An 11788-nucleotide genomic window follows, 5' to 3' on the forward strand; every position below is an offset into this window, starting at 1 on the left:
TGTCTTTACACGTTGTGTATATCCCAGAGTGTTTTAGTGCATGGAAGAAAGAGAAAAACACTAAAACAAAGTTCAACGGGGGGGGGGGGAGAGAACATAGCCCTTGGGTCAAAGTATCTAACTGAACCATATTTATGTCCACTAATGTGGTCAATCCCTTTCTTATTCAGTTGCAGCATCCTGGATGGATATACTAAGCAGATCTGCTCAGAATAAGTCACATTACATTCAGTAGGGCTTACTCCCAGGAAAGGGTTCATAGGATTGCAGGCTAACTGATCTGGTTCTGTTTTCTTTCTTGTGATCCTGTGGAGCCCAGGTGCTCTTCCTATCCAAACAATAGCCACATTGATGTCAAGGCAAGTTATGCCAAGGTGGGACAAAGATGTTTTCTTCAGTGTATTTTCAGTCCCCCATTTTCACGCTAATTTCAGTCCTCTGGGGAGGTGGCCGTGAACCTAGTAATTATCTCAAACCAGTATGATCCGTCCTCCATTGTTCAGAAGACTTTGCAAGTTATAAGTGTAGGAAATATCCACCCCTGAAAATTATAAAATACCCAACAACCATTTGAAGGTGGGGATATGAAGGATGTAGACACACAGGGCCTGCCAGTCTGATCTTGATTTTAGGCCAGGTCTTGGAGGTTGTAATGTAAGATGACCGCAGAGTTAGATAGAAAAGAAAGGACTATGTGCAGCTGAGAGAAGGATGATTGTCCTTGAAAATGCTAGGGATTGTCTTGACTCTGCTTTTTCTGTGGTTGCTTCTGACCTCTGAATCGGAAGGCAAGTCTTCTGCTGCTATGTGTTCTATGAACAATCCCCTCCAGATCAAACACCAGCGTTATCAGCCAGGGGACCTGATCATTGGAGGAATCACTTCTCAGCTCTTCATGCCTTCCTACTCTTCATTTCTCTTCACTGAGAACCCCCAGGAAGTGATTACCGATGAACCTATGTAAGGAAATCATGGCATAATGGTATATCGATAGAATAATATTGAATGTGTACGTAAAGTGCAGCTGGCTTTTGGGGACCCTAGCTAGCTAGGGGTCTTCAAGGGAGGTGAGAAGCAGAGGTGGTTTGCCATTGCCGTCCTCTGCAGAGTCTTCCTTGGTGGTCTCCCTTCCAAGTATCAACCGTGCTTAGCTTCCAAAATTTGGCAAGATTGGGCTACACCATGCTGCCTTCCCTCCAACAATATTAAATAGCTGATTAAAAACAACCTGTGAGGGATCATACCTGTTATGTGCAAGCTCTGTTGCTTGTCCTTGTGTAGAAAGGACCAACATATCATTCTCTGCATTAGATATTAGTGTATTAATAGAAAAGAAAGGACCAACATATCATTCTCTGCGTTAAATATTTGTGTATTAATAGAAAAGAGAGGGACAGGGTTTTTGAAGATGTTTATGCATCTTGTGCCTCTTGCTTTAGCTTCATTCTGAAGAGCTACCAGCATGTCCTGTCCTTGGTGTTTGCTGTGAAGGAAATCAATGAGAGCCCCCAGATCTTACCCAACCACACTTTGGGGTTGCACATTTATGAAAGCTATTTCAATGCACGGATCACTTATCAGAATACTCTGAACCTTGCCTTTACTGAGAAGAAGACGGTCCTCAACTACAAATGTGACACTTGGAATAATCTGGTTGCCGTGATCGGGGGCCTGGACTCTGAGACCTCTCTCCACATGGCCACCATTTTAGGTATCTACAAGACTCCACAGGTACGCTCTGCATGCAGAAAGAGGCTGTTTCACAAGCCTGAATTACAACAAGCAAATTTTTATTTCTAGAAACTAGGTTGGGGATTGGAGTGAAAATGAAAGAATGAAAAAAGACAATACAGAACAGAGGAGGTTTGTTCACTTTACAAAGAGAATGTTGAGGCTCAAGATGAATGGTTTATCATGAAAGCAGTCCAAATTGCTCATGCTAGACTGTCACCCAGTCATAAGAATCATGAAATTACAATTGCATGGGTGCGGATTCCTTTATGGTCCTAGGTTTAGTTGCTTAAAGCAAGGAAGTGATTTGGAATGAGTAATGGACAGTGTGAGGAGGACAACACGACATATTGAAGTTGGGCCTCACGATGACCACTGGTTAGGGATCCCCTGGCTGTAAACTGCATAACTTTCTGAAGAACAACTCTAACCCATATGTGCCTGCCTTTGTGCACCAAGTTTCTTTCAAACAACTGTTAAAACAACTGTTCTCATTGTTGCTCTTGTTGTTTCAAGCGCCTTCCATAGTAGGAAACCCTAGGAATGGCTTTGCATCAAGATTATGTCTAGGTTCTAGATGATATTCTAAAACACAGGATCAGGTTGCAGAGTTGCTTTCATGGCATACGTGGATCCAGAAGGCTCCATATACTCCAGTCCTTGCATGAGCATGAAGGATTCTACATGTCTTTGACCAGTCACCTTTTCTCCTCCTGTTCTACCTACATTGTTTTGACATTAGACGTGGAAATAAGCCATGAATGCTACTCAGTTGGGAAGCAGTTGTAGCCTGATGGACCCATGAATTTCCTGAATGTGTGGGGACAGAGAGGGCGAGTGAGAGCGCTGCCCCTGCCCATACCTCCTCATGGTCATCTGTAGCAGCAACTGTGCAGAGGAAGTGCCCGCGTGAATCTTCCCTCCCCATGATCAGCAGCATTCCAAAACCAACATCACTGAACACAGGAGGGAAAGTTTGCACAGCCTCTTCCTCCACTCAGTCATCCTTGTGAATGACGAGGTGATTATGTGTGGAGGAAGGGAAGGCCGTATGATTATTTCTACTCTCCATTCTAATCTCCACGGGGCCTTATCCATTCACGCACACTGACCTTGTGATAGGCAGGTTTAGAATTTTCAGTGAAAAGAATGTTTTTCTACCTAAACATAATCATGTGTGAATTATGTGCCATCAAGTTGCTTCTGACTGATGATGGCCCTGTGAATTAAGGACACCCAAAATGTTCTGTGTTTAACAGGCTTACTCAGGTCTTGCAAACTGAAAGCTGCAGTTTCCTTTATTGAGTCAATCCATCTCATGTTGGGATGTCCTGTAATCTTGCTGCCTTCAACTTTTCCTAGCATTATTGTATGAGACCAAAGTATTTGTCATGAGTCAGCCAGAGCTCAGTGATAACAAGATCTGTTCAGGAGAAGAGGAGCCTCATGTAGCCAACCTTGAGTTAAGAGAAGCTGTCCAGCAGGAAAAGGAGTTGTAGGCTTGTCAGAACTCATAGCCAATAGCTGACACCCTCCAGACCTAATTCAGCAGGTGAACTTCAGTTAGCCATTTCCAGCCCACTCACCTACACCCTTAGAGTGCCACAGATGGAGGCTGAGAACAGAGCTGCAGACAAGACTAGATGGCAAAGTGCACACTTCCTGGCCTGATGCCAGCTGCTTGCTGATAATAATGATGAGTAGTTACAAAATTGCTTCTGAGCAACTGGTTGCAAGCATAGATGTGGGCCAACAGCCAAGAGAAACTGTTAGGCATGGATGCAACATGTACAATAGACAGTAAGTCACTGACTCTGCTTGCCTGACTACTGTACCTCTGACCTTGGGCTGAACCTCTCTTTTGCCTGACTTCTGTACCCCTGACCTTGGACTGAACCACTCTGCTTTGCCTGACTCCAGGACCACTGACCTTGGACCAAATGACTCTGTGTTGCCTGAATGCTGGCACCTGATACTCTGAGCCTGCAAGCCAGTATAGTGTGAGAGCCCCAGTTTAGTCATGTTTGCTTCTAGGGAGAACCAGCCAAGAGAGGCTGTTAGGCATGGGCACAACATGTACAATAGACATTAAGCCACTGACTCTGCTTGCCTGACTTCTGGACCCCTGACCTTGGACTGAATGACTGCTTTGCCTGATTTTTGGGCCTCTGACCTTGGGCCGAACAACTCTGTGTTACCTGACTTCTGGCACCTGATACTCTGGGCCTGCAAGCCAGTATAGTGTGAGAGCCCCAGTTTAGTCATTTTTGCTTCTAGGGAGAAGTCGGGCTTGGTCTCATCTATAACCCACTGATCTGTCCATGGCATCTGTAAAAGTCTCTTCCAACACCACATTTCAAAGGATTAAATTTTCTTCCTTTCATCTTTCTTCATTATCCAATTTTCACATCCCTACACAGGGATGGGGAATACCATAGAAAGAATTATTTTGATCATGGTCTACAGTGACACATTCTTAACTTGATTTTTTCCCAAGTTCCTTCAGGGCTGCCTTTCAAGGACTCAGTCTCCCTTCTGATTTTTGGATGCCATCTCCCTTTTGATTGTTCATTGAGTAGAAAATATTTATTTCAATTTCTTCATTGCCTACCTTAAAATTGTGTAATCCGTAGCCACTGAGGCATTGTGGGAGGCCAAGAGAAGGGGGGGGTAGGAGGAATGAGAAAAGGGTATATGTTGAAAGAAAAGTTTTAATGTTGAATATGTCAATATATCCAAATAATAAAATTTGTTTTTTTAAAAATAAATGTTTTAAATACATAATTAAAAATATATAAGCCTTTGTATCTTCTTGTTTAGGTCACTTATTGCTCATTTGACTCATTTGAGTGTGATAAAACTCTGGGCTCTTCTTTATACCGCATGGTCCCCAATGAAGCATATCAATATGCAGGACTTCTTCAGCTTCTGCTGCATTTTCATTGGAAGTGGGTTGGGCTTATTTCAACAGCTGATGATAAAGGAGAAAAGTTTGTGCGGACTTTGGAACACTTGTTTTCCCAGAATGGTATCTGTACTGCCTTTACTCAAAAAATACCAAACTCAAGTGTATATTTAGAAATGGATGACATGATAGGTCATTGGATGGACATGGTCGCATTGTTATCCAGTCCCAGTGTCAATATATATATTGTGAATGCTGACTCTCGAACTGCAATGCAAGTGCTGTGGTTTCTAGTACTGGACGTATTGCGAGGTTCGAAGCCTATTGAAAAGGTCTGGGTACTGACTTCCCACTGGGATTTCTCATCAGAGACATTTCACAGAGGACTGGACATAAAAATCTTCCACGGGGCCTTATCCATTGCATTTCATTGGAACGAGGTTGAGGGGTTTCAGAATTTCCTTCGGATCCTGAATCCCAGCTCTGAGGGTGATGGTTACGTCAAAATGTTCTGGCAACAGGCCTTTGACTGTTTATTTCCAGATAGTGATGATGTGAGTGATGGAAACAAGGAAAGATGCACTGGGGAAGAGAAGCTGGAGACTCTTCCTGGGCCTTTTTTTGAAATGAGCATGACCAGCCAAAGCTACAGCATTTACAATGCTGTGCATGCCGTGGCACAGTCTTTGCATTCTATGTATTCATCCAGCACTAAAAGCAAAACAATGGTGGAAGAAGACCATCAGGGGCCTTCAAAGCCAAGAGCTTTTGAGGTATGGACTGAAGTTTCCCATGGACTGAAGATCTCATGTTTGATTAACAGATTAATGTCTGAGGCCATGCAGAAACACTCCCATCTCCTCTACAAATGGTAGTAGCACTAGTCACAGACAGGGTTGCTAGGTCACCCCAGCTACCAGAGGGGGATTGGGGGTCAGGGTTGCCAGATTCAGGTTGGGAAATTCCTGGTGATTTAAGACTGGAGCCTTGGGAGGACAGGGACCTTAACAGGATATAATGCCATAGAGTCCACCCTCCAAAGCATCCATTTTCTCTGGAGAAACTGTAGTATGGAGATGAACTGTGATGCCAGGGATCCAAAGGTCCCTTCTGGAAGTTAGGATACCTCATCACAGGCATTTATAGGAATATCTACCAGGTACTGTGAACTTTCTGCAATGATGTGGCCTTTAGAGAACCAGAGACTGTCTATATGCAGTAGAATTATTAATTTGCAGACTAACCATTCTCCCTTGTGTTGGTTCCACCTCAACAAAGGAACTGATAGCAAACAACTCAGATGCAGTTTTGTACTCCAGAACCGTGATTTTGATATCGTTCATGAGATGGGCTATGAAAATGTCACTGCTGATGACCTTTCATGAGAATAAGAAATACCCCACTCCAGTTCAAAACAGAGTCATACTCTGCAAGGTGTCTGTAAATATTAAATCCAGAAGAGGGGTTGACGGGAAAGGGGCATGTGACAGGTAGAGAAATCTAGCTGAGCAGAAGAAGAGAGGATGGGAATGGCACTTGGAACGGAACAATTGGAGCTGTCTAACGGGAGTCAGGTTAGAATCGGGCAATTGGTATGTTGGGTCTCAAGTTAGGGGTTAGGGGGTTATCAAAAGGTCACCATAACAGGATAATGGAAAATAGGAAGGATTGGAACAATCATGACTTAGAGATGGTAACAGAATTAAAGGTTAGAGCAATGGATTATGTTTAATGTGTGATCAAGAATGTAACAGAGGGTTAAAATCTGCCTGGAAGCTCTTCATTTCTTGGCATACATGACCTGTTTGAAAGCTGACATCCTACAACAACTTTGTTAATATTTACCTTTGTTTATATGTTTTTAATGAATAAAAAATATTCTTGTTCAGTTCTAAAAAGCAAATTGTCTTGTCAGTTAACCTCATGATCCCTGAATTATTGATCCAAGTGTGGGCGGGTTTATACACAGGCCTGGATTCCTTCCCCTGGAACATTTGTAATTCCCACTGGGAACCCCAGGGGTGTAGCGTAGGTAGGAAATAATGATGGGAGAAATCCTGTGAGGTGGCAGATCACCTCCAGGATGGTATCGTAGGCATTTGGAAAGGTAGCTTGTAGCTTGTATTTTATGTCTGTCCCTCTCTCTAAGAAACCATGGAAAGTATGTATATCATGGGTTAGAGATCATATGACTTCCACCCCTGGCTTCCTTTGACAGAGAGGCTTGGAATGAGGGGGCCATTTCCATATCTTCGTTTTCAAGAAAAACAAGAGCCCTAGCTCCAAGAAACAGCCAACCTCCATCCTAATACAAAGAATCAGAGAGAACATACTCTTTCCTCTTGCTTCACTTTCCTATAATTTGCCTTAATTTCCCTTCATCCTAGCTTCATTCTTTTCTGAGGAGCATCTCATTTAACAACAGTGCCGGGGACGAGGTGACCTTCAATGAGAATGGTGAATCGAAGGGTGGATTTGATATTATCAACTGGATTACTTTCCCAAATAAATCCTTTCTGAGAGAGAAAGTAGGGAAAATGGATCCCCAAGCTCCACAAGGCAGTCAGTTCTCCATTAATGAGACCCTCATTCAATGGCACAACAGATTTAACCAGGTAAGATCTGGACTGTGAGCTCCAGGGTCCATGTCTAAATGGGAAAATGCTTTCATAATCCCTTTCGTACTGCTGTATGTATTACGCTAAGCAGAACTGATCTAGTCTGTGTTCTTTAATACGGCTGCGGGCACACAGGCAGGAAAATACGGGAGGGAAGCGTGGCTGTTTGCCCCGGGGCTAAAAACCGCGCGGTTGCTCAAGCAGACCTACCGTGGAGGTCCCATGGAGGTCCCACGGTAGGGGGGAGATGCCAGTCACTCCACAAAGAAGCGGGGCGCGGGTCAAACGAGGTTGGGTTTTTAAAAAAACTCAAATGTGCGCATGCTCCTTTGGGTGCTTGTGCGCATCCATGGAGACTTTGGAAAAAAACACCTTTTTGCGAGGGGACATGGGCAGGCACCGGAACTACCACCCAAAACGCGATCAGATGCCCGCCCTTGCCCCGCGGTTTCAGGAAACTAGTACCTCCGAGGTACTAGTTTTTTACCGCGCATCTTCCGTGGGAAGCCTCGGGTTCGCCACGGGAGCTCGATGCTTCCCAGATGTGGCGGTGAGATCGCGCCTGGAAAATCCGCCTATCTTCCATCCCTCTAATGCTCTGTGTGACCGTGCCTAATGCTCCGTGTCACCATAGCCTAAGTTCAGTTTCCATGCTTGAAACACCACAATTCTTGAATGGGGGTTGCTTAAGCCAACCAAGCATTAACTTTGCAGCTGGGGATACTCCTTCAGTCCTGAGTAGTGTCAGCTGGGGGGAAGGACGGATGAAGTTTGCAGCCTCTCTGCACAGTTCTTATATGCAGGCTACAGTTTTAAAAGAAGGTTTAATATTGGCTGTATTGGGAGTCAGGGTAGATGTCCCAAGATGCTCGAAGCCAGTCGAAGCTTCCCATTATTCTATGATAGAAGAGGCGAGCATCATTATTATTGCAAATTAGCTTCAGTGAAACCTAGTTTAAACCATACGTGGGCATCATGGCTGCCTTCTGGATAGGATTGTCAACCCTAGAAATGAAATGCATGTTTCATCTCTCTTTTCACGGACAGGTTGTGCCCCTTGCTTTGTGTAATGACAACTGCCCTCCAGGCTACAGCAGACAAATTAAGGAAGGAGAGCCTTTCTGTTGCTATGATTGTAAGCCATGTCCAGAAGGGAAGATTTCAGAGAAAGAGGGTAAGAGACTTCGCATTACAAAGCATAGTGAGGCCATGGATGTGGCCATAGATAGGGATAAAGAGTAGCTGTAAGCTGCTCAGGGACCCCTTGGGGGGTTCGAGCGGGATACAAGCTGAAAGCATAAATAAATAAATAAATAAATGGAATTCTGCGGTTTGCAAACAAAACAAAACCAACAAAGCAAAACACCTCCCACACCCAAAACACATTTTTGTTTAAGAGAAAAGTTGAGACTCGGACCAATTTATTAAGGTTCCAAAACCATTCATTTTCTGACCTGGTTTTCCAAAATGGACTGTTTTGATCGTATTACTTCATGATCTACTCCCATGCATTCTTTCCCTGTACAACAAGTAGGGTATGCCTGTTGGTTCTTCCAGACATCTCAGAAACTTTCAGGTCTTTAAAACACAGTCTCCTTTGGGACCACCGGGCTAGATGAAGGATGGGAAATTCATTTTACAGAGGGGGGGGGTTCTGGAAGGCAGTGATGGCAAGTTACTGCTTCAGCAAGTGGTCCCTGGTTTATAGTTCCTCAGTGGGTTGACTTTACCCTCCTTGCCTCTTTGCAGATAAGTCTCAGAAGGGGACTCTCAGGGACTGCTGCTCCAACACACCAGTGTTGGTGAGAGTAGTATCATTTTTATTCAGTTTATAACCAGCTGAAATCTCTGTATCAAAACTACAGTAATATTATAGATGCCACCATACACAGAAGTTTAAATATTTGATTATCTTGTCTATAACATTTATGTTTAAAACCCACAATTCTAAAAGCGCTCAAATAAGATCTAGAATGATTTACAGCATAATTGAATCACATATATCCTCAAAAGCTCACATGACCTCTAATTTACTTCTGGACTTTATATTTGCAAATTTTATGGAATACAGCTAAAAATTTAACACAATTCAATATGAACTGTAGATTAGGATCAAATAATAGTTTCTGGGTTACTTCCACATCTGAAAATCCATAAAACCTCTCCAATATAGGGTGGATGATCTTTACTCTGCTGTCTTCATAATACCTACAATGTAGTATTACATGTTCGATCGATTCTATGTTCCCTGCACCGCAGGTGTAGAGCCACTCTGCCAGTGCTACCTTTTTATACCAGCTTTCTGTTACCATTGATGGGAAGATATTGCATCTGGCCATAGAGAAAGCCCTGTGGTGTGATGGAACCCCTAGAAGTGTTAAATATGTTGCAGAGGCTACTGTATATTTCATTTTCTGTGGGGCCAGATAAGATGGGGCCTTTGCAATGTCATTCTGCCTTTCTATATTATATACCCTTGTTTAACCATAACCCTAGGCTTTTCTATAGGCATTATTTGCAGGGACCCAAGTAAAGATATCCTCTGACTGATTGCCTTAAACCAAGTTGAGCAATGAATGTCTCTAAGGATTAGGGTGGTAGTGTCTGAGGGATTATAGCAAAGCCCCAGCCAGGTGTAAATGGAGGCCAGAATTGTCCTAGCCTCTAGTCTAATCAGTCCGGTTTCTAGGCATAGGCTGTACCATTGTTGGTGTTAGAGAGGTCTGTCTAGTTTACTATATTATGTAACAGAAGGGATAAGCTGGGAAAGCCAAAAAAACACTAGGAAACAGCTAATACCTACATGTCTATGGAAAATTTCAAGATGCTACAGCTGAGCAGTTCATTCTACTTTTGCCTCCCCCCGCCTTGAATTTTGGCCAGATTCTACCATACGTGGAGTGTCTGAGCAAAATGCCGGACTGAGAGGTCAAATCGTTTTAATGATGAACAGGATGTTTAGGTATTGTAAGGGAGCATGATGAAAAACTTCTATTGCGTTTGGATGATTGTGGTAATTTGTTGTAAATCTCCATTTACAACTTGGTGAGTAGCTTTATGAGTATAGTAATATAAGGAAACAAAAGACCAATACGAAGTCACAGCACTTCCCCATACGGGGGAGGGGGAGAAACAGACATAAATATCCTACTCTCTCACCAAAAATAGATCTATCCACAATTCCTACTTTGACAACTGTGTCACAGATCATTTAATCCTTTTTCAATAAACAGATAGAACATAAATCTGAATTGTGGAAAACATTCCTATATCATCACAGAAGTCCAAAAGTACCTTAATGTATATTTTATAACCTAAATGTCTCCATCACCTCCATTTGGTACCACACAGCAGATTTCAGAATGTGGAAGGTTTGGAAGAACTAACAAAGAATATTTTTGTTTCATTTCATTTCTTTCTTTTTTATCCTAAGATATGGATAGTTGTTTCCAGTGCCCAGAAGATCAGTATCCAAATGAAGATAAAAATGGATGTCATCCTAAGATTATAACCTTCCTGTCTTATAATGAACCTTTGGGCATCAGTTTGGCTGTTTTGTCTCTATCTCTGTCTCTGACCACAACTGTGGTGCTTGGAATCTTCCTTAAGTACAACAACACTCCCATTGTCCAAGCCAATAACCGGAAACTCACCTATTCTCTGCTCATCTCTCTCCTGCTCTGCTTCCTTTGCTCCTTGCTATTCATTGGCCGGCCTGAGAGACTCTCCTGTCAGTTACGCCAAGCTGCTTTTAGTATCATCTTCACGGTGGCTGTTTCTTCTGTGTTGGCCAAAACCATCACAGTAGTTTGGGCTTTCATGACCACCAAGCCAAAATCCAAGATGAGGAAATGGATGGGGAAACGGTTTGCGAACTCTGTTGTTTTCCTCTGTTTATTCATCCAAGCAAGTATTTGTGCAGCATGGTTTTGTAATGACTCTCCATTCCCTGATGTTGATATGCATTCTATGACTGGAGAGATCATACTGGAATGCAACGAAGGGTCTACCAACATGTTCTTCTATACTCTGGGGTACATGGGATTTTTGGCTCTTGTAAGCCTTGTCGTAGCTTACTTTGGTAGAAAGTTGCCCGATGCTTTCAATGAAGCCAGATTTATCACTTTCAGCATGCTGGTGTTTTGCAGTGTATGGATGTCCTTTGTTCCAACTTATCTGAGCACCAAAGGAAAATACATGGATGCAGTGGAGATCTTCTCCATCTTGGCCTCCAGCGCTGGCTTACTGGGCTGCATCTTTTTGCCCAAATGCTATGTCATGATCCTGAGACCTGAGCTGAACAACAGGGAACAGCTAATACGGAAAAAAGTATTGAAATAGCTGCTGAATGTAGTGCAATCCTAAATAAAGTTATGCTCTAATAAGCCTATCCATTTCAATGGACTTAAAAGATTGTAAATATGCTTAGGAGTGTTTTCTATCTTGTTGCTGTGTTTTATCTGAAAAATATATGGAATAAATCATTCTTAAATCAGTCTTTATGGTTTCTAAAGTTACCCAAAACTCTCAAAGG

The 11788-nt window shown here is 42.9% G+C and overlaps 1 protein-coding gene across 1 annotated transcript; it reads left to right on the forward strand.

Annotated features, from left to right (window-relative positions):
- Positions 1-832: 832 nt before the first annotated feature.
- Positions 833-11595, forward strand: LOC107117874 (vomeronasal type-2 receptor 26-like; the record flags this gene model as incomplete). The annotated part of the gene is made up of 6 exons (XM_015420037.1): positions 833-960; positions 1440-1731; positions 4552-5409; positions 7024-7251; positions 8302-8428; positions 10688-11595. Coding segments are annotated over 6 exons (2541 nt in total), but the record flags the coding sequence as incomplete, so codon positions are not given.
- Between the last annotated feature and the right edge of the window lie 193 nt (positions 11596-11788).

This window comes from Gekko japonicus, unplaced genomic scaffold (assembly GCF_001447785.1).
Source record: "Gekko japonicus isolate JY-2015 unplaced genomic scaffold, Gekko_japonicus_V1.1 scaffold7821, whole genome shotgun sequence".
Taxonomy (NCBI): Eukaryota; Metazoa; Chordata; class Lepidosauria; order Squamata; family Gekkonidae; genus Gekko; species Gekko japonicus.